Source organism: Aspergillus sclerotioniger (assembly GCF_003184525.1).
Source record: "Aspergillus sclerotioniger CBS 115572 chromosome Unknown BO94scaffold_18, whole genome shotgun sequence".
Taxonomy (NCBI): Eukaryota; Fungi; Ascomycota; class Eurotiomycetes; order Eurotiales; family Aspergillaceae; genus Aspergillus; species Aspergillus sclerotioniger.
The window spans coordinates 120,138-141,563 of NW_020291008.1; the positions used below are offsets into that span (position 1 = coordinate 120,138).

Here is a 21,426-nt window from a genome sequence, read left to right on the forward strand (position 1 = left end):
TGTCTGAAGAGCAGTCCGCTGGGGAGTTCTTGATAGTGCATGCTTCATGGCTCGTTATCTCTCAGAGACAGCAGATGTTGAGGAACATGCAGGGGATCCAACACTGCGTGACGATGGCACCTCTAAGAAGCCTGTGGCTAGTGAGGATGCCCTAGAAATCGCCCTTGGTGAAAGCAGCAACGTTGAATATACCATCGACTCGGACAACTCCCCTTACCTGGAGGTGCGAGCCAATGTGCCAAACACGGATGATCCTAATTTACCAGTGAACACATTCCGAATGTGGTTTCTGGGTGTCGTCTTCACACTTGTAGGTAGATCGTTGAGCGCAGGCTTTCTAGCTTACTGACGTTCCACCAAGCTCGGTACAGGCGTTAATCAGTTCTTCTCCATGCGGTATCCAAGTGTGACAATTACTTCCCTTGTGGCGCAGCTTATTAGTTACCCCGTGGGTTGTTTCTTTGCCAAAGCACTGCCTATCATGAAATTCCGCTTGTTTGGACGGTGGGATTTGAACATAAACCCCGACCACCATTTCAATATCAAGGAGCATGCTGTGATTACGATCATGTCTAATCTCAGTTTCAACCAATCCTGGGTGAGTTCTCCAATTTAGAATGCCAGACCGAGGGATACACTGACCCACCATAGGCGAGTGCTATTATCCAGGCCCAAAAAGTGTATCTGAAGATGTCAACACCGGTCGGATATCAAATACTGCTGTCGCTATCCATGCAGCTGTTTGGTCTTGGTCTTGCTGGGCTCTCGTACCGATACATCATTGAGCCCCCTCAGATGGTAGGGTATGAGCACGATTATGAGATCAGCTTCGACTGACTGCCTTAGATCTGGCCTTCCACATTGGCCAATGCTGCACTTTTTCAGACACTGCACAGTGGTGCGAACCCAATGGCCGATGGCTGGAAGATCTCTCGGTATCGGTTCTTCATGTACGCCTGTATCGGAAGTTTCTGCTGGTATTGGTTCCCTGGATATATCTTTACCGGATTGAGTACTTTTGCCTTCATTTGTTGGGCAGCTCCTAGTAGGTGACCCGCCTTGAAGAGAAGATAGCCGAGCTGACATCGCTTTCAGATAACAAGGTCGTCAACAACCTCTTTGGTATGACAACAGGGCTGGGGTACATGCCAACAACTTTCGATTGGAGTCAGATTGCATACAACACATCGCCCCTGACTATTCCATACTGGGCTCAAGCCAACGTCTTTGCAGGCTGGTTTTGTGTTTACGCTATCGCAGCCCCGACTCTCTACTATACTAATACGTGGTTCACGGCCTATCTTCCACTCACAAGCTCTGATGCATATGACAACACCGGAAACCTCTACAATTCAAGTCGCATATTGGACAGTTCAGGTGCCATCAGCGAGGAGAAGTATAAGGCGTACAGCCCGATTTTCCTGCCCGTGACCTTCTCCTTGAGCTACGGCGTAGGGTTTGCCGTCCTGACTTGCCTCATCACACACGTGCTGCTATACCATACCAAAGACATCATTAGTACATTCAAGGGAGAAAATAAGAAGGACATCCACGCCAGGCTGCTTTCTCGGTATCCTGATGTACCGTGGTGGTGGTACGCTATTTTGACGGTCGGTACCATATTTCCTTTGATGATAAACAAGCTAACTCTGAGAAGGTCATTATTGTTGCGCTTTCAATCATGACCCAGTATGTATGGGACACAGGTCTCCCGTTCTGGGGTTTGTTTATCACCTTAGTCCTGGCTGCGATCTATGTGATTCCTGTCGGTACTGTGTATGCTGTGGCAAATCTTAACAGCAACTGCTTGACTGTCTTGGGAGAGATCGTGTCTGGTTACCTTTTGAAAGGAAGGCCGCTTGTTCTTTTGATCTTCAAAGTGAGTTCCCCGTTCAACACAAAAAGAGGCATGGTTTTGCTAACCGAGACAATAGTTCTATGCATACACCGGACTTAGTCAAGCTATGTATTACGGCGCAGACATGAAGGTTAGTCGAGTTCAAGAGTTTTGAAGGAAATGCCAGCTAATCCCTGGGACCTGCTATTTTATAGCTCGGAATGTACATGAAAGTCCCACGCAGAACTCTGTTTGTTGCCCAGCTGATTGCCTGCATACTGGGAACTTTGACGCAAAGTGAGTGCTACACTATTTTTCGCTGCTTGCCAGCTGACGGCTGATTTTGGAAGATGGTGTTCTGTTATGGATGCTGGGGAATGTGAGCGACGTATGCTCTGAGAATCAACCAGATGATTTCACCTGTCCACAGGGTCGGGTCAACTATAATAGTGCAGTTTTGTGGGGAGGTATGTTCGGTCCATTCGAGCGTATAGACTGCCACTGATGTTGTGTAGCAATTGGCCCTTCCCGTTTATACAATGTTGGGAAGATTTACTCAGGTCTCCTGCACTTCTTTTGGATTGGGGCACTGCTCCCTATCATTACTTTTGCTCTGCGCAAGAGATATCCAAAATCGCGTTTCTTGGACGCCATCCACTGGCCGATCTTCTTTGCAGGCACCGGTAACCTGCCTCCCGCGGTATGTGAACCCTCTTTACAAATCATATGCAACGGTGACTGATGGTGATAGACGGGTATCAATTACTCCACGGCATTTGTGGTCAGTCTTATCTTCAACAAGGTAAGGAACAACCTCTCACGTCATGGGGACAGTTGGTCTAACTTATTACAGATCATCAAAGGCCGTAAGCCGCTGTGGTGGGCCAAATATAACTATGTGCTCTCTGCCGCATTGGATTCGGGGGTTGCTGTTGCAGCCATTGTGATATTCTTTGCATTGACCTTCCCAGGGATTACCTTCAGCTGGTGGGGCAATACAGTCAACGATGGGACTGTGGATAGCAAGGGCACCCCATGGTTGGAGCTGAAAGCCAACGAAACATTTGGACCCACGACGTGGGCTTAGGGGATCCGCAGGAGGACAATGAGAGACACGGGTTCTATGAGAACAATGGATTTGCGTTTGATGAGTGGACGACATATGTGCCTGACTGTGTTTGGGAATTAGATTGACTACTTCGATGAGAAGTAATGAATGGCATGGTCCAAGCAGCCCTCGGGCGAATACCCCTGGAGCGGTAACTGTATCGATGCTAGAAGATAGATGCCTCAGGCCAGACACCGGAGCGGAAGAGGATGGCTTCCGCTTATCTGGCGATATTAGTCACGGGCCCGAGGGACCTCCGAGCGACTCGATAAGTGTCGATAAGCATCGCCGGTTGTTCGCTGGTCGTTGAGATTAAGCCACTGCAGCTCTTATCCGGCGAGCTGTCCAGGCCAATCGATTGCTTCCTGCAGGGATCTTTTTGGGTCGAGCTCGGCCTTGTTGCACCGGTAAATCCCTGAAATCGCCGGTGCCCCTCTCTGGTCACGTTGATTGCGCTTTTGCCACGGGTTGACTCCAACCGAAGCACAGTCTCCTTCACCCAGAGGGGTTGTTGCTCTTTGCTCCTGCAACCCGTTCCGGAGCCAGAGGATTTCCCCAATCCGCAGGACTGCCCGGCCATGTAAAGATCTCTAGTCGGATGCCGCGCAAGAAGGCTGCAGACCGCGTGGGTCCGGTCAAGACCCGAAGTCGCAGTGGCTGTAAAGAATGCCGCGCGAGTCGTGTCCGCTGCGATCTGAACAAGCCGATCTGCACCAGGTGCCTCGAGAAGGGCCTAGTATGCTCAACCCAACTGGTCCTCAAATGGGAATCGGAGTTCCTCAGCCGCGGCCTAGCCTTTGGCAGAGCCGGCGTTTGGAGTAAGGCTCGGGCTGCCGGCGGGCCTCCATCGAAGCCTTCGCCCGCCGCCGCAGCCTCCTTTCTGCTGGACGATCAGGAATGGTGTCCGATTCCACTGGTCGAGTCGTGGGGGTTTGTCAACAGTGGGGTCTCCACCTTCGAACAGCCCTACGAGGTCAACGTCGCCTGTGACGAGTTGAATGCCCTGGTGGTCCGCGACAAGGGCAAGAGTCCTTGGCAGGATGATTTGCTCGAAGTGAATTCGGATTGGTCCTTGTCGATATTAGACAATTCGGACTGCTCGCCTGTCTCACTATCTCCACAGCCGACCCCGCCTTTGTCGATGTTTCCGTATCTATCAGAGTCCAATCAAGGGCTCCTCTTTGATTACTATCTCCAGCAAGTGTGTCCCCGGACCACCGCTAGCTCGAAGCTACTTTCGCCCTTTGCCTCGATTATTCTTCCGTTCTGCATATCAGCGTCTCCCATTCTATTCAAAGCCATCCAAGCTCTAGGGGCCTGTCACTGGTCGCGGTTCGACTCGTCCTACAGTGTAATTGGGCTTCGGCTCAAATCGGAGGCTCTCAGGGGCCTTCGTCACCGCCTTGCCACTGAGGGTTCAGTGGTATGCTCGGAGGATCCGGAGGTATTAGCAATCATGATGATGTTGTGTCAGTATGAAATTGTGGACAACTGTGACCAGCGCTGGACAATCCACTTGAAAGGCGCTAAAGACTTGATTCGCCTACGAAGGCAGCAGCAATTGACGCTCTCTCGGCCTCGCCACGCTCTGGATCCAGTTTCTGCATTTGCCGAGCTCTTCTTTGCTTTTCAGGATGTCATGGGACGCACCGCCTGTGGTGAGGAGGTGCTATTTGGCACCGATTACTGGCAAGAGAACGAACGCCACATTGACCTCTGGATGGGGTGTAGCCCAGAACTAGTTTCAATTCTGTCTTCGATTACGGAAATGAGCCGAACGAGGCGACAGCTCTCCTCTGACACTGGTCGCGCATCGTTTGCTCAACGAGCAGCCTCTCTGGGCCGCAGACTCGAGAATCTAGTCCAGGATATCGATGACGATGAGGATGGGAGTCTTCAGTCTGCTGCCGAGTTGAAACGATTGGCAGCCGTCTTGTATCTACATTGTGCCCTGTATGGGGCGTCGCCTTCTACGCCGCTAGTTGTTGGCTACGTACGAAGAATCCTGCGACTTGTGTCGGACATGCTCGACTCTGGGTCCCTTGTGAGCATGACATGGCCGGTTTTCGTGGCCGCGGTGGAGCTTGATCCCTTGCATGACGAGGTCTGGTGGGATTCTAGCGGTGATAGCGTGGTGTATGGACGGCCGCTTGTATTACGCGCGTTGGCGGCCATGGCCGAGTCCAGCGTGTCGAATGTGGCTCGGACCAGAGCCGTGATTGTCAAGGTGTGGCAGGCCCGAGACAGGGACATGCTGAAGGGCTCACCAGTTGATACCTCGGATGAAATGGTCAGCTGCAATGACTGGGAGTGGTATGTTGCGCCGATTAGCACGGCAATGAGCCTGGCTTGAAGCCGGTATAAATCTGGAAGGTTATGATGCTTTTTGGATGATTGAACGACATGCAGGTTTTGTAGGATAGATTGCCTTGTGTTCTGGATTTGTATAGTCACCTAGATTGAACATACTTGACTTCTCCATATAATCATAACCTCTTGATAGGAGATGTTCGATATTTGGGATGGTATCAGGGTCCAGCTGACAAATGTATAGTAGTAATAGGAGCTAACCGCACCAATCAGCGAGGAATCCAGGAAGGCGGGGCAGAGGAACGGTGATTGGCCGGACGGGGCGGAGGACGTCAGGGCGCCGATGAGCCAAGGCAGGCGAGCCTCGAGGCGTTGCTCTCTCGCGGATGCCTTCAACCGCGTCCTGCTCTCGTGTTGATCTTCTGTCATGTGTTGATGCCTATCCCTCCCATCCCATTCTGACGATAGCCGGAACTATCCTCCCCGCATCCCGTGAACGAACGCCACACCGTCTCTACCAGTCCATTATCCCCGTTATCGTTACACCTGAAATAACCGCCGGAATAAATTCGCGTGAAGAAGCTCAGGATGCTCTATGCGGTCTGAGGCGTACAACGGCCGCATTGACACGTGTAAAAGTGGTTTCAGCTGCGAAAATGACGTCGTCCACCAACCCTTCAACTTTATCACACAGCCTGGCCATTCCATTTGCGAGCCGGCTCAGCGAACAACTGTCGCAACGGACCGAGCATACCGGTTCAGGCACCGACACCGACCATGCCGGAGACAAGACTCCTGCACTTGGGCCTCCATTGCGCCCTTCACCGAACACCCGTTCATTGAGCGATGCGGCAAAACCAGTTTCCGCTACGCCGATCAATCACGATGATTCCCGACCTCCCAGCAAAGATGATTCCTCACTCCCTTCGACGCCAGCAACCCCCGCGACGCCCCAGCGGTCGTCCATGCATGGCCTCTCGTTAAACCTCCCTTCCAAAGCCTCCGGACCGCTATCCGTATCCAATCGTGCCCCGCTCTCGCCGAAACTTGACTCCTCCCACATCTACGGCTCGCCGGGCTCGGTCCTGCCCCGTCGTTCGCGTGGCCTGGACTTTTCGCGGGCTTGCACCAATCTACATCACTCGACCCTTGCAGAAGCGTCCCCGGACTCGTCTCCAACTATTGGTGGACGAGGGGTCAATATCCCGCAACGGCGTGCTTCGCCCGGCTCGACCTCCGGGCTTCAATTCTCCACTTCCAACCCGGCCGATCGGGCCACGATCTCGAGCTCCGTATCCAGCGTCAACATGATGGAATCGGATACGAGCAGTAGCGATGAGGATGAGCCTATGGTGGGCGATCGCGATGACATGATGATCACTAATACGCCACAGGCCAAGCGGTTGGGAGGCGGGATGAGCCCTTTTGCGGTCGGGAACGTGTCGAGCCCAGGGAGCGAGTGGATGGGTGGCTACTCGCAGGCCACGGCGAGCTTGATGAGCTTCCAGCGGGCCCGGTTCCGCAAGGGACGCAGCCGACACAGTTCCAGCAGTGCGAGTGGCAGTTCCAAGCAAAGTCCGGGACCACTGTCCCCGCCTGTGATGAAGAGCATCGAGGGCCAGAATGGAGGATACTTTGGCGCGGGGCCCCGACGCGGAAGTCTTAGTTTGGGTACGCGCGACTTGCGCCTGTCGGATGTCAGCGACGAGGGTGAGAACCGTTTTGCGCGTGGACAGAGCCCCAGTACATCCAACTCCGAGGGCGGGCCTTTGGGGGTGATCCGGCGTGCTGTTACCCGCCGGGGGAGTCTACTGGTGAGTGTTAAGTTCCAACTCGTGTGGATCACAGCTAACTCTATCTAGCCTAAAACGAAGACCTTTGCGCGCATTCGGGCTGCACTGATGGAGGAATCTGCCCCCATTGATAGCGAAGCGAAGCGGGAAGCCGAGGTGATTCGACAAGTAAAAGAGAGCGAGCCTGAAGTCCAGCCGAAATCTCCCTCGGGTGGCCTGTCATCTCTAGACACCACCCCTGTTGGCCCCGGGCACACCCCGGAGGATATCCCTGGAAAAGGCGGGATCACCACCCCTGACGAACCCAAGTTCATCGACCAGGCGAACCGGAACTCAGGCGGCGTCGAGTTCTGGAACTCGTTTGACGACCGTTATCGCACGCCGCCCCCGCCCCAACGCCGACACGGGGCTTCCTCTGTGTCCGAAGACGACCTGGCGATGGACCTTACACCGTCCACCACGGTAGGATCTCATACCGAGTTTGCCAAACCGAGCGAGCGGCCCAGCTCGCGGAGTGAAACGCAGGGCGCTCATGCGGGATTCCTGGGCGAATTCAAGAGGAAGCGCCGTCGGGATGACGATTTCGACCCGAACCTGTTCAAACGACGCGCAGTGTCTCCCAGCATGAGCGCGCAGAGTAGTCCGATCATGCCGAATTCGCCGGTCGTCAAGGACACGAGCCCTAATATCTGGGGGCCGCCGCGATCGAACTTGGGCTCGCTTTTCCCGGACCGGCCAGGCACAGAGAGTGGCCCACGGAATGGCAACAGCCACACAGGGACCCTCAAGCGGGTTGGACTGCAGGGGATGACCGAGACCAACGATGGGTTTATGAACATGAGCATCGAGTAGCTGGCTGAGCCGGTTCTCACTGTAGGCATGGACATTGATGCTGCTTAGCGAAGTTTGGTTGGTGGAGTTGGCGTTTGGTTCGGCTGTTATACATAGGAGCTTATTTCTCTCCATAATATAATGATAATCACCATCACTGCTCCGATGTTGCGTAGTACAAATGATCGTATAAATGGCTGCCACGGATAGCCGCGTCCACAGCTCGGAGCCACGTGCGGGTCGGCGGATGTCGCGCTAGCCCCGTCGGGCTGGAACACCGAAGCTCCAGCTGCTTCACCTTCATGTCAACAGCTGCCCCTCCTTGCTGCATCCTTGATACATCCTCTTCCCCTGCTTACACCCTTATTCTAGCAGCTGTGTGTCATCTACATTATTCATGGCTTCCACCATCGAACTTGCATCCTCCTTCATCGAGGGTGCCCCGCCCGGCGAGGTAGGCCCCTCCTATCCCACCTCCTATACTTGCATACTCCTGAATCCAACTAACCAGATCCTCAGCTCGCAGATGTCGTTGCAGGTATGCCAATCCGATGCCGTCCATCCACCCACTCCCCAGCTTACCCCGCATGCGACCCCGCCCCGTACTAAGCAGCTCTGCAGACGTGAAAGCCCTCACCTCCGACGGCTCCGACATCATCCCCTCCCTCGCGCCGGCCTTTGAGCGCTACAACGAGACACAGCTTACGACTGTCAAGCTTCCCGGCGCCAGCCAGGAGGTAGGCTATCCTTCCCTGAACCGACCCCTGACGTCCCTGACACCAGCAGGTCCTGATCAGCGAATACAACAAACTCGAGGGAAACCGGTACTTTGACGTGGAGAGCCAGACATCATTCGAGGTGGACCATATCACACAGGTGGGTGGGTTAGCCACAAGGAAGACGGGATATTGATCGATTGGGTATAGGAAGCATCCGCGGCACAGTCTTACGTTCTAGAGTCGCAGAACGCGGACTTGATGTGAGTCCCTCGCCCGGCAGGGTATCAAAGGACAGGCTGATGATAATGGATAGTAAATCGCTGCTTAAATCCCTCTCCGCACACGCCACCGAACACTACCGCTCGTGCTCGTACGGCGTATACCCCATCGAGGACGACAGTGCCGTGGCGATTGTTCTGGTTGCGAACCGCTATTCGCCGAATAACTTCTGGTATGCTCTCTTCATCTTGAGTATACTATGTGGGAATTGTGCTGAGTTGTGTGACAGGAACGGCCGCTTCCGCGCCATCTACACTCTCCCCGTGGGCTCGTCAACCACTATCTCCGGCCAGATCAAGGTCGATGTGCACTACTACGAAGACGGAAATGTGGCGCTCAACACCACCAAGCCGGTGAGTTTGTCGGTGCCGTCGGTGGACGCGGGGGCGATCATCTCGAAGATTGCGGCTGCGGAGCGGGATTACCAGGAGGAGTTGAACCGGACGTTTGTGAATACGGCGGAGGGAGCGTTCAAGGGGCTGCGGAGACAGTTGCCGATTACGAGGCAGAAGGTTGAGTGGGAGAAGGTGGGAGGGTACCGGTTGGGACAGGATATTTCGGGTGGAAAGGGTCGGTAAATATTAGCGTAGGTGCAGGTATTTGTTACAATTATACTACTATTCATGTACTCCGTATAGTATCGTAGTTGTGATAGTGATAGTAGTCGATATGATAGTGAGATGGATCAGATAAGCGGATACCCGACCCGATACGCCATATCGCGATACCACCAGCCCCTTGTCTACCTATTTACCCGTGACCACCACCACCACTCAACACCAGCCTTATTGATAATACATATACTCTTCCTATTCACTTAAGATCTATCAACTATATCCTTCCCATCATATCCTTCCTATTCGAAAAGACGAAAAAGAGCAGTAAGAGCGATAGAAAGAAAGAAAAAGAGAGAAATGCTCACCCACCTCTCCCGCTTCACGCGCACCACACCAGGGCTAGAAAAAACCCTCCGATTAGTCCAATCCCTCTGCGTACTTGCTCTCCAAGTTCCTGATTTAAATTATGTGGCTGTTACGCGGTTTGGGATTGCGAAGCAGCAGTTGGCGTTGAGTAAGCCCTCCCTTCCCTATCTCCTAATCTTGTGCGATGAACATGATCTACGGAGTGGAGAATCGAACAATAAAAGACTGAATATGAATATTGATGAGAGAAATAGCAAGACGCTTCCTCCGCTTCTTCAACTTCATCGAGTGTTTTAATCGCGTGTTTGCTTTATTGGCTGCGCCTACTGCATCTACTGCTAGGCAGGGTGGAAGTGGGAGTGGGAGTGGGATGGTGATTCAAGTCCTGGAAATAACGAAATGGAGTTGTTTCGGGTGTTATTTTTTGTTGGAGGATTTGACGCTTGTAAGTTACTTTCTTACTCCCTACATACCTCAATTTCGTTCTTTGATACGTGGTGTGAACATACCATAATAATGACTAAGTCCGAGAACAATAAACTAATGAAAAATGACAGCTCCATGCAACGTCCATCCACCCTCTCCCCACACCCCTAAACAAATTTATCCTTACAGAAGCAAATAAGTTTTGGTTCTATGCTTTGTCGTTCTCGCTTCTTGGGGCTGGGGTGTCTTTCTTATCTTCGTTTACTTTTTCTTCCTCTTCGACGGTATTTGAATCGGTGAAGACAGAGAAGAAGACGAAGACGGCTGCGGGAAGTATCACTTGGTATGGTATTTTTAAAATGGCAGTTGTGGACTCATGCGATTTACTTATCCCAGGAACATTCCTGGGATGGATTCAAATGGAGCAGGTGGGTGTGGGGGTAGGGATGGTGGTGAGTACGCTTGTTTCGGGGTGGGAGATTTGGAAATCTGTCTAGGATTAGTTTGGATCTGGGGTTGGGATAGGTGGTGGGTGATGGATTAGAAGAACTCGTGGGTGTAATCGCCTAAAGTAGACTAAAACAAACTGGAAGAAATGGACGAAGCTTTGAATGTAATCTCCAATACAAGAGACGACAGACGTATGATGTATGATGATGAGCCGAGATGTTAGGAACGAAAAAGCTCAATTACCTTTTTTTCCCAAGTTGAGCAACGTAAGCAGGTTAAAGATTGACCAAGACATACAAAATGCATTAGTCTAGAAACAATTAAAGTGGCGTTCGACGTGGCAATAGTGTGCTGAGCTAGCCAGAGGGCTCCGGTGGGAGAAATCAAAAATATAATCGCAGTAAAACCACAGTCTTGGGTCAAGAAGAGAAGATCCAGAGGGGCGGGGGGGGGAAATTTATCAGTATGCAGTCCCTAATGATAGGTCTAAATCAAGCTTTTTCCTCGACGGGTACTTAATGGTGGCTTCTCGAAAGCAAGCAATAAAGCCCTTTATGAAGTACTTGACGCAATCCGTGGAAGTGGAAATACTCACCGGAGCTCTTTAGGTGCTTGATACAGCGCTTAAAAGGGCATTAATTAGATGTTGAAATAATGCGTTGACGATACTATATACGAAAACGCTTCGCAACGTCTTGGGCTGGGGCTCCCCGCAGATCAGGACCTATGTAGTATAGTAATTATCATCGGATATAAAAAAGTTCACTAATGCAGTAGAGAAGAAACGAGGAATTTTTACGAACCTCGGAATAGCCGGGCTTCTTCGCTATCTGTCTGGGGAAATCCTTCAGCCAAACCACTCTTCTCGCTACCTATCTATATCGGGGCTTGTGATAACCGGGGTTCAATGATTGGGTATCCGATCATAGCAAACAAGCAACATCCCTGCAAGGCCAACTCATCGTGGAGCCGTCAGCTGAGCCGATCCGAAAAAATTTGGAATAGCTGAAAGATAGCTATGGGGCGGGGTTGTCTGGAATTATTGATAAGAAGGAGAACTGCCCAAAATGCCCTGATATCTTTTCTCTATAGTTGGAATTTCTCTGTACAGTTGAATGCATGTTCATTGTTTTGTGATTCAATACCACTGTCAAACGCGGGGCGATTATACTTGAACTTGAATCCCTATCCCACGTCTGTTGAAGTGTTGCAGCATGATTTCGGAAAATGTCTCGCAGAATTAAATATGAAAGACGATTGCAGGACTTGGAGCTCGAGATAAAGAGGCATTTGGTCGATGAAGATGACATAACAAGAGAGGAGAGGTACGAGCTCGAGACACGCGGAGAAGATGGACATTATCCTCTCCCAAGAAGATGTGAAGATTGCAATAACCTTTCGCCTTACGGCCACTACCCTAGCTATTTCAAAAATGATGGCCGGTGGTTGTGGCTCTTTATGCGTGGATGGGTCGCCCGGGATGACTGCCAGTTTTGTGCATTTCTCGCCCGAGTTTTCGGACATTACTTTGAGGGCTTTCGAGCGGATCCCATAAATTTCGACCTCAACTTAAAGCCGGGAAACCCATTATTCATCAGCGGTATCCGTGGTAACAATGGTAGGCTATCTTCACGGTATGGTCGGATAGACTGCATAGAAGTGTTCAAAGATATTGGTTTGTTCTTCTTATGAGTACTCAAGCATTGGTAATTATTGCTAAGAGTCACAGAAAATGATATTCCAGCCTGGTCTGAGACTCCCTTCATCGGTGGTGGTGCCATGATAATCAATCACTCGGATGATCAGGGTGTTTTTGACTTTATCTCCGATTGTCTTTTCGAGTGTGAGAAAAGCCATGCAAGCTGTCAAGCTGTTAATCCGCTGCCACTGCCAAGGCGACTCCTGCAAGTGAATGTAGTAGATCAAAGTTGCAGACTTCATGAGCCATCACAGGATCAGGAGGGAACCTATACGGCATTGAGTTATTGCTGGGGGAAAGAAAATCCTAACCGTTTGATGCTTACTCGAGAAAATTATGATTCTTTCAAAGATGAAATATCTTGGGATAGGCTCCCGCGGCTTTTTCAAGATGCTGTTAAGATCACTAGCCAACTAGGCGTTGCTTATATCTGGATTGACTCTCTTTGTATCATCCAGGATGATAAAAAAGACTGGGAAATCGAGTCCCAGAACATGGCAAGTATCTTCGAAAACGCGCATCTCACTATTGTGGCGGCCTCATCACCCGATCCAGACACGCCTATTCTTAGGGGACGAGGGCTGTCAGAGGAAAAAGTCAAGTTCGACTTTACGGGAAAGGATCAGTCACAGTCTTACCTCTTCTCACGCCTGACAACAATAAGGGACATGAATAAATTTTTTCCACTCCAGGTAAAAGCAGTGTCGAGCAGGTATTGGGACGAGATGTTATATAAAAGAGGGTGGACATTCCAAGAAGACCTCCTGGCACGGCGTACAGTCCACTATCTTCCAAACAGGGTAGTCTGGGAATGCCGGACGCTGCATCAGGATGAACGTCAGTGGCTTGGCGAGCGCAGACTCGCTGAAAGCACAAATGTGACATTGTGGACATGGCGGGAGTATGTGGAAGCCTATAGTCGTCGAGATTTGACGTACATTTCCGATAAACTCCCAGCCATTTCGGGCATTGCAAATCGGGTATCGCAAAAGATGGGAGACGAATATCTCGCTGGTCTTTGGAAAAACTCCCTTGTGTTCGATTTAGGCTGGTGTGTGGGCTACTTATCTATGCAAGAACCTCCTCCCTCTCCGCCGAAGCAATATATCGCCCCTTCATGGTCCTGGGCTTCCCTTGCAACAGGGACAGCGATTTTTCATTTGGCAGACTCACATGTTATCCGTACCTCCGCCACTGTGATCGATGCAGATGTGACATTAAAAGGTCAAAACAGATTTGGCGAAGTGACAGACGGCTTCGTGCAGCTCCGTGGCTTGGTTCGTGAGATAAAGATTTATTATCAGGGGTCTCGGAGGCGGTTCCAGATTAATCTTTCATTTGGACGGAATTTAGCGATTCCAGACATGGATACTTGTACCGGATACGGGTTGCTAGAGTCAGGCGCCAAGGTGCCTACGTTGTGCCGGAGGTATGCTGATGAAAAGCCTAACATGAAATCAGACGAGGAAGCATATCCTGCGGTACATATGCTTATGTTGTTTGAAGATGATGGAGGGAACACCGGCCTTATTCTTGGGCGATCTCCCCGAGTACGAGGGGCTTATGAACGGCTGGGGTTGATACACTTTAGATCGAAAGAAGAATTTGAGACTGTTATGGAGCTGGCAGTTGAATCCACAATTACAATTGTCTAGCAACTCGTTCATTTTGATTCAGGCTTACATTAGGAGTTCCAGTATATGTCAGACTAGAATGCATTGATCAATAGTTTTTTGATTCTATACCAACATTATCAACACTGTATACTCACCTACATCCGCCGATTCATTAGCACCAGAGCTGACGCCTACTTACTGCTTTATAAGCCCCCAATAGAATGACATGTCGTTTGTGTGTGATTACATCACGCTTTGGCTTCAAGGTAGCCCATATGGCAGTGGGCCTTAATCCGGGGAGTCCGGTTTAGAAGGCTGGTTTGGGATTATTGGGTTTGGTTTGCTTTCCTATTCCTCTTAGATTCTTCTTTCGTCCCACTGGGCTTCATTGCCAGTGTCTTTATGTAAATTCACAATTGTGGGATTATAGTAGCCTCTCGGCATTATTTGAACGATAGGAGCAGAATAAATCTTTGACATCTTGTGAGTTAGCACGGACTACTAAGATTAGTATTGGGTCCAATGATCTAAAAGCTAAATACAGTCTATATAAAAGGATCTTGCTGCGTGATTCCCCGGGCATAACGTATAAGACAACGAGAAATGTTCATGAGTGAGCTCTATTCCAAAGGCAAAATGAATCTATATGCCTCGTGTGATGATAAGATAGAGTTAGTTAGTTATGCACTGAAATGGGATGAGTCATCAGCACAATTATTCTCCTACATAACTCCATTCCATGCCATCGTATTGCATCGCATCGCATCGCGGCATCATCCTCACCAACAAACCAACCCACCAAACCCACCACCCCGACTCGCACCGACTCACCAACCATTTACCACACCACCACCCTACACTCTTATCTCCACAGAGCTAACCCTCCCCCAACCGCCAAAATGCAAGGCTTCAGTACGTCCCTCCTCCCTCCCCCTCCTCAAACCACCCACCCCAACCTAACCACTAACCAACCCCCCTCCCCAGACATGGGCCGGTACATCCCCCCGGACCTCGAAGGGCTCACCACCCCGAACGCCCTACACAAAAAACACCCCCTAGGAGCCCGCGCCCGCCACCCCGGCTCCCTAACCGTACGATTCGAAATGCCCTTTGCAATCTGGTGCACGACATGCAAACCCCACGAGACGATAATCGGACAAGGCGTGCGCTTCAACGCCGAAAAAAAGAAAGTGGGGAATTACTACTCCACTCCCGTGTACAGTTTCCGAATGAAGCATGGGGCTTGTGGTGGGTGGATTGAGATTCGGACGGATCCGAAGAATACTGAGTATGTGGTGACGGAGGGGGCGAGGAGGAGGGATACGGGGGTGGGGAAGGAAGGAGTTGGTGAGGGGGGGGAGATTGTGATCAGGGATGGGTTGGCGGGGTTTGCAGAGGCGGGGAGTGATCCGTTTGCGAAGTTGGAGGGGAAAGTGGAGGATAAGAAGAGGGGGGAGTCGGAACGGGATCGGATACTAAAGTTGCAGGAGAGACAGGCGAGGGATTGGGAGGATCCGTATGAGAAGTCGAGGAGGTTGAGGAGGGCGTTTCGGGTGGAGAGGAAGGGGTTGGAGAGGAGGGAGGCCGAGAGGGAGGCGTTGAAGGATAAGTTGTGTTTGGGGATTGAGGTTGTGGATGAGATTGAGAGTGATCGGGTTAGGGCTGGGTTGGTGGATTTTGGAGGGGAGGAGGGGGAGGTCTTGAGGAGGGCGAGGATGAAGCCGTTGTTTGGGGTGGGGGGTAGGGCTGCTGGTGGGGGTGGGGTGGGAGGAAGGATGGGAAGAGGATGAAGACTGCGGATTTGGTGGCTGAGAGGAAGGCTATGTTTCGGAGTGAGTTGACGGGGAATACACGGGCTGTGGTAGATCCGTTCCTGAGCAGTGATGGGAGTGCATGGAGGCCGGAGGTGAAGAGGAGGAAGTTGGTGGCCTCGGGAGTAAATCGGGCGAGGCGAAGGATGCTAGTGAATCCCCGGTTGAGAATGGCTCGGAGCCGGAAAAGTCGTCTGCTGGAGAGGTCATACAGACACCACGTCCGATGGCTGGGCTGGTGGACTATGCGTCCGATTCAGAGTGAATGTCTGGGACGCTGATGTTTACAAGGCGTTGTTTATGATACGGATGATACCCAGGGCTTGGAGTTATGTGACATGATTGCATGTCATGCTTTTATCATTGACTCTTCTGATGGATGCAGTTGATATCATGCAAGGGTATATGTACAGAATGCTGCTAATATCATTTAGCCCAAGGTGCCTTGGTCGTTACGTCTCCTCTGGGGTCGATATCACCAGGTGCCGGCCCTGGCGGTGCACTGGCCCATGGGGCTCTCGTAGGCGCCATCGGACCAGGTGGTAGCCGAGAAGTGTCAGGTAGAGCTGTGCCTCTGGCTGGCGCTCTTGCTGTGGCCCAGGGCGCGGCCGTTCCGCTTCCTAATGAGGGAACGGCCTGAGACCTTGCCCATGGGGCTTTGGTTCCCGGACCAGGTACTTGGGAAGGAAGTTCGCTTGCTCGAGGCTGAGGTGCTGATGTCGTGTGGACAGTAGACGGAGGTGGTACCGCGTTAGGGTCACGATCCCAGCTGAACAGGGAACCAAAGGGAAAGTGTTGCACCACTGGAAATTTGGACAGCACTTCTGCGTTGTACATCTTGATCATTCCCTGGAGTTTGTTAGTGTACAATGCTGTACCACCTTCTCATTGCAAGTACCTTGTTGATCTTCGCCCAGCCGGTCTTTATGCCGGAAATGTCGTAGAGCATAGGGCTATGCTCCCAGAATGGTCCTTTTTTCACATCGTAGATGAAGCCAATGGCAGAGAAGTACAGGTTTCCCCTTCGTTCTCTCTCCACAATAGTTGCTTTTGCAACACCAGTTGGGTCAGGCGCATCAGGCAAAGAGCCCTCTTCCGGCACTCGATCCGCCTCTGACAGAGCTGGCGCAAACTGCGCAGAGCCGAAGATGTAGGGGATGAAAGAGTGATCGTCCAATCCCCAGACTCCATGAGAGCCTGCTGGTTCCAAGGTGTACGTCTTGATGATGGTTCGCACTAGCTCAAGATACCTGGAACTAATCAGTGTCGAGCTCATGGGAGGCTGGCAATGGTACACACGGTTGAATCACGCCTAAAACAATCGCTCTTTCTTCAACACCCGAGGAGCTCTGAGGAAACCCATTCAGCTTCCAGATCCCAGCCAAAAAAGCCAGGAAGCTCAGTTCATGACCTGTGCCATAGTCTAGTCGCTGCGGGCTTCCCCAACTTCCTAGGAAATATGCCTTGAGTTCTGCCGCCGCTGTCGGTCCGTCAGGGTTAGCGGATTTCTTCTCAAGAATCTCCGCTGAAAGACACTCCTCCAGCAGGCTGGAAACGCGACTTTCTACAATTTCGTACCATCTCCGGAAACTTATGTTTCCAAACCTACGCGGCCCTTGGTCAGGCGGTGCCTCCTCGAGAATTGCCTCTAGTTTGGATAGCAGCTGCTGGAGCTGACGAACTGGCGCGGAGTACTCCACGGCATCAGAGTTCACGGGCCAGGTCTGGATGGTCCCATCAGGCAGCTTGGCTGGGAACATTGAACGGTTGAGCTGGAGCAGGAACGTCGTGATGTCCACATAGGCTTTAGAGCACAGAAACTCGGAGACATCGCCATGCTCGTGAATGCGTTTGGTTGGCTCGATGAAGGTATGTCCCGCTGCGGGGTTGATAGTGGGCAAGACACGGACTGAAAGTCCGTCCGCTGCCATGATGAAATAATGAACGGTGGTAGGAATACAATGGATAAGCCCTCGTGGAACTGAATGTGATAAGAACTGAACAACGGGGTGGTGGGATGTTGTGGTGGGATTGAAGCGGCGGCGTTATCGATAAGGAGTCGATGACGCCCGCCGATCACGGGAAATGCGCGATCATCGACCTCGTTTTCTTCCCATGCAGCACTAGCTCTCTCCTGATTCCCAGCCACGCGGCTGATGGCTGCTGTTGACAGGTCATGTATGTTTCCCCGGTGATCCTTGTCGCTTGTCGTCTGTTTCTGACTCCCTAAAGTTCATGGCTGTCCACAATGTCGGGCTCTCCGCGTCCTGTGCAGCGAAGGAAGAAGCGTGATTCAACCACACAGGCACTGGACCATTTGAATGGTCTCATGAACACACAAAAGCGCCCTACCCCGATTAAAACGGCCTATGCACCTACACCCCATCCCTCGCGTCGGCTTACGTACTCCGGCAGGCAAGATATTTCTAGCAATCTCAGTCACCTTCCATCCCCAAAGACTCTACCATCGAAGCCCCGGCGCGTTCCCCCGACTGAACCACTCACTCCCCGTCGGACATTAAGATTCTCGGAACCAATCCCCGTTGGGTCTACACAGGGTGGTAGCACGCGGAGCTTGCGACATCATGACAGCCCACCGCCGAGGCATGGAATTGACGAGGAATTTGAGGGGCCAAGTGACGAGGAAAATCCGGAAGAGACGGAGACTAATGTCGGGGATGCCATTCACGCGGATGACCCACAAATGGGGTCTGTAAATCAAAGCGAAATTCATGAACCAAGCGACGATGAACAAAGCAATGAAGGTGAAGATGAAGGTCCCCTACAGGAAAACGACGAAGTGCTCGATGGGGAAGGCCTTAGATCGGACGTGGACCTTTTTTCAGACTATGATAACCATTTACCCTTTGCCCAAAATAGTCCGTCGTCATCCTCCGGTCAGAATACCCCTGCTCGTGTGCAGTCGGAGAGTCCTGCCAACTCCGACATAGCACAACCAAGTGGGGATATTAGCAACAAGCAGAAGAACGATACACCTGGACAACCATCAGATAAGCAGCACTCAGTCTCCAGCCACTCCTCACCTACAAAGCGAACGTCGACAATAGCGGTCGAGATCACGAGAACAGAAGCTTATTCTTCGCCTGTATCTGTTACACCAGATGACCATCATTTGAGCGATATTCCAGTGACGGATGACGCGCGGATAGCAGACCAAAGAGCTAATATTGAAGACACTACAATGGATGGGGATTCAGTTTATCAACCTCCAGAAGACTCTTCATCTTCAGTGTCCTCCCCTAGTATTTCATCCGAATCAGATTCTCAATGTTACTCGGTCAAGACAAGTCCAGAAGCCTCAAGCCCTTCCAGGCAGTCCAACAAACGGAAACGCGCAACTACCAGTCATCAGGAAGCAACCGGCCAAGTGAACATGCAGTCTGGACCGAAAAGGCCCCGCCCAGTTCCCGGCGCTAGCTCTCTGGTTTCTAGCAAGAAGCGAGTCAGGGAACACCGGCACTCCCATAGTCAAGAGGACCCCAATAGTCATCATGCTACGCAGCCTGTCCAGGAAAAGCCTGTTACACAGAAACCCACCACCCAAGATGAACCCGCTCAGGAAGAAACTATTGTTCGAGAGCAGGATCATAGACCAGAACGACTTGAGGATAGCTCATGGTTCAGAGAAGCTTCGAACCTCAATGAGCAGAGCTCCAATTGGAAAAAGCTGATCCAGAGGGCGCACGCTCTAGAAAACGAAGCTCGTCTAAGTCCAACGGCTGAATTCGATGGTATAAGACATAAGATATCTCGTTTAATCGAAATGTATACAAACATAATCGATAACTTGACGGATGGCACGGGGCCTTCCAATCATGACGTTCGTACATGTGCACTCTCTCTTAGAAAGATCGCGAAGCGTGGGCGTCGTCAATTGGAAGAAGTCTACAATCTCTCTACCAAAGGTAGTAAGGACAAAGGCAAATATCTCGTGGAGGGCTTCGAGAAGCATGTCATTCCGCTCCTTGTGCGACTGGTTCTAGTCTGTTTCCAGGCTTATTACGCGAGAAGCCGACTCTTTCCTGAGGCAAAAGATCACGTCCGTCGTGCTACGGAAGTGCTGCTAGGGCACTGCGATCAGATCCACGGCTTGATACAAGAGAACTATGTGGATTGTCACGCCATCAGCCAGGGGATTCGCCTGCCTTTGAGGCAGATCATAAAATCTTTCGATCAACGCGTGAAGAGGAGCCGCTTGTCTGAGACCACAGAGATGCCGCGGGAATGGACTGACGAGGAGGGACATGCTCTCGTGGAGGGCTTACAGCTATTCCAAGGTAGGTTCTGCGCCCGCCCTGAAGAGAATCCCCGATACTCATGACCCCCACTTAGGTCCCAACCGATATTATCAGATTTGCGAAGCCTACCGCGAAGGAATCGGCAGACGTGGGATGAGGGAGGTGCGCAGGGAAAGTGAGCGACTGTACCGCCGGATCTTCCCCCAGATCCGGGAATCGGTGCGGACAGCAAAGGGACGTCAGGAATGGGGATGGTTGCTGAAGGTGATGAAGGTGAGAGAGTTATAGAGGTTTACTTTTTGTTTGTGTTCAGCACAGCACCAGCGGATGTGGCTGGATGTCAGATACCCTCTATCGTACAAATGTTCCAATCAATGAGGTTGAAGTCTATAGAGCCGGAACCATGGAACGATGAATGGCATTGTTGATAGGGGGGAAGACGCGCGGACCCGACCACAACAAACCATGGGATTCACCTGGGGGAAGCGGAGCGCCCACGGCAGCAACCAGCGGAAGACTGTGTGGTCTGAACGTGAGACATTATTGACGGTAGTGTGGGATGCACCGACTAAAAAGACCCGCTGGACTGACTACTAACCAGATACTAGTAAGGAGCGAGAGGCTTTCCAGGAGGGCGCCAGGTGACCTCCTGACGGCCGGCCGCCGGGCAGCAGGCGAATCACGGGTGGGCGCCCGCCAGAACAGACTTTCCCGTAGTAGATACTGTCCTGTCCTTTCCGCCTTTCTGGTTCCCCCCCTCCCCGTTCTTCCTCTTTCCTCCCTCCTTCTCCCTCGCCATCTCTCTCTATCTCTCATACTCCCTTATCCCTGTATTGTTTCCTATTGCTTTTTTCTTCTATTTACCTTGTAATTCTTTAATCCTTCTTGTTCCCTCTTGCTACCTCTTTTAATCCGTCCGTTGTTGTCCTTGTTCCCACTGGCAGTTCCTAGTGAGTGACCCCAACTGTTTTGATCTGCACCTCCGGGGAAGAGAAGAACCATGCACCGTGCCTCAGACCCCTCCCTCCCTGCCCACCCCCTATATAGGATCCCCCAAAGCTTCCCGGAATCAATCCCTGCATTCTCTTCTGCCATTGAGCGCGCCAATTACGTCTGCGTTGCGTGATCAACTGTTATGCGCGGTGGTCCGCGGAGCTGGAAGAAAAAAAGGAGACCCGCCTCGGCTATCCGTCGCAGCTCCCTCAACGGGGGAACAACCAGAGGCACTTTTTTGGGGCGGGCTCACATCTTCTTGCCCCTTTCCCTGGCCTCTATCTGCAGCTTTTGATTTTCTAGCGACGACTGTCCACCGCTTTCTTCTATTCATGTGATATCGCATGCTTCTTTGCTTTTGCTCTTCCGATC

The 21,426-nt window shown here is 51.6% G+C and overlaps 9 protein-coding genes across 9 annotated transcripts; 8 read left to right on the forward strand and 1 right to left on the reverse strand.

Moving 5' to 3' along the window:
- Window positions 1-46: 46 nt before the first annotated feature.
- Window positions 47-2,924, forward strand: optE (small oligopeptide transporter, OPT family; the record flags this gene model as incomplete). The annotated part of the gene is made up of 12 exons (XM_025608252.1): window positions 47-310; window positions 362-598; window positions 652-798; window positions 847-1,045; window positions 1,096-1,610; window positions 1,658-1,879; window positions 1,935-1,988; window positions 2,053-2,134; window positions 2,188-2,304; window positions 2,353-2,537; window positions 2,589-2,639; window positions 2,691-2,924. 12 exons carry the CDS (start codon window positions 47-49, stop codon window positions 2,922-2,924), a joined length of 2,307 nt encoding a protein of 768 aa, XP_025466138.1.
- Window positions 2,925-3,049: 125 nt separating this feature from the next.
- On the forward strand, window positions 3,050-5,438 carry BO94DRAFT_566842 (Zn(II)2Cys6 transcription factor; the record flags this gene model as incomplete). The annotated part of the gene is made up of 3 exons (XM_025614585.1): window positions 3,050-3,096; window positions 3,257-3,352; window positions 3,435-5,438. The coding sequence occupies 3 exons, from the start codon at window positions 3,050-3,052 to the stop codon at window positions 5,296-5,298; spliced, it is 2,007 nt and encodes a 668-aa protein (XP_025466139.1). The 3' UTR covers window positions 5,299-5,438.
- Window positions 5,439-5,649: 211 nt separating this feature from the next.
- BO94DRAFT_519157 (uncharacterized protein) lies at window positions 5,650-8,031 on the forward strand. Its single transcript, XM_025610058.1, has 2 exons — window positions 5,650-7,069; window positions 7,118-8,031. Exons 1-2 carry the CDS (start codon window positions 5,912-5,914, stop codon window positions 7,898-7,900), a joined length of 1,941 nt encoding a protein of 646 aa, XP_025466140.1. The 5' UTR covers window positions 5,650-5,911; the 3' UTR covers window positions 7,901-8,031.
- Window positions 8,032-8,176: 145 nt separating this feature from the next.
- Window positions 8,177-9,474, forward strand: BO94DRAFT_536367 (F-actin-capping protein subunit alpha). The gene is made up of 7 exons (XM_025612005.1): window positions 8,177-8,333; window positions 8,399-8,417; window positions 8,501-8,616; window positions 8,666-8,755; window positions 8,806-8,858; window positions 8,912-9,049; window positions 9,107-9,474. Exons 1-7 carry the CDS (start codon window positions 8,277-8,279, stop codon window positions 9,453-9,455), a joined length of 822 nt encoding a protein of 273 aa, XP_025466141.1. The 5' UTR covers window positions 8,177-8,276; the 3' UTR covers window positions 9,456-9,474.
- A 317-nt stretch (window positions 9,475-9,791) lies between these two features.
- On the forward strand, window positions 9,792-10,711 carry BO94DRAFT_449279 (PEX11 domain protein; the record flags this gene model as incomplete). The annotated part of the gene is made up of 3 exons (XM_025607533.1): window positions 9,792-9,948; window positions 10,055-10,245; window positions 10,358-10,711. Coding segments are annotated over 3 exons (702 nt in total), but the record flags the coding sequence as incomplete, so codon positions are not given.
- Window positions 10,712-11,743: 1,032 nt separating this feature from the next.
- BO94DRAFT_576125 (HET domain-containing protein) lies at window positions 11,744-14,030 on the forward strand (the record flags this gene model as incomplete). Its single annotated transcript, XM_025615115.1, has 2 exons — window positions 11,744-12,351; window positions 12,406-14,030. The coding sequence occupies exons 1-2, from the start codon at window positions 11,904-11,906 to the stop codon at window positions 14,028-14,030; spliced, it is 2,073 nt and encodes a 690-aa protein (XP_025466143.1). The 5' UTR covers window positions 11,744-11,903.
- A 731-nt stretch (window positions 14,031-14,761) lies between these two features.
- Window positions 14,762-16,156, forward strand: BO94DRAFT_112240 (Saf4/Yju2 family protein). Its single transcript, XM_025605513.1, has 3 exons — window positions 14,762-14,903; window positions 14,976-15,574; window positions 15,766-16,156. The coding sequence occupies exons 1-3, from the start codon at window positions 14,891-14,893 to the stop codon at window positions 16,081-16,083; spliced, it is 930 nt and encodes a 309-aa protein (XP_025466144.1). The 5' UTR covers window positions 14,762-14,890; the 3' UTR covers window positions 16,084-16,156.
- BO94DRAFT_494748 (serine/threonine-protein phosphatase 2A activator) lies at window positions 15,758-18,083 on the reverse strand. The gene is made up of 4 exons (XM_025609240.1): window positions 17,102-18,083; window positions 16,701-17,052; window positions 16,436-16,651; window positions 15,758-16,392 (listed from the first exon to the last, which is right to left on the reverse strand). Exons 1-4 carry the CDS (start codon window positions 17,731-17,733, stop codon window positions 16,255-16,257), a joined length of 1,338 nt encoding a protein of 445 aa, XP_025466145.1. The 5' UTR covers window positions 17,734-18,083; the 3' UTR covers window positions 15,758-16,254.
- Window positions 17,926-20,440, forward strand: BO94DRAFT_536372 (uncharacterized protein). The gene is made up of 3 exons (XM_025612006.1): window positions 17,926-17,980; window positions 18,035-20,100; window positions 20,156-20,440. Exons 2-3 carry the CDS (start codon window positions 18,051-18,053, stop codon window positions 20,347-20,349), a joined length of 2,244 nt encoding a protein of 747 aa, XP_025466146.1. The 5' UTR covers window positions 17,926-17,980; window positions 18,035-18,050; the 3' UTR covers window positions 20,350-20,440.
- Window positions 20,441-21,426: the final 986 nt, after the last annotated feature.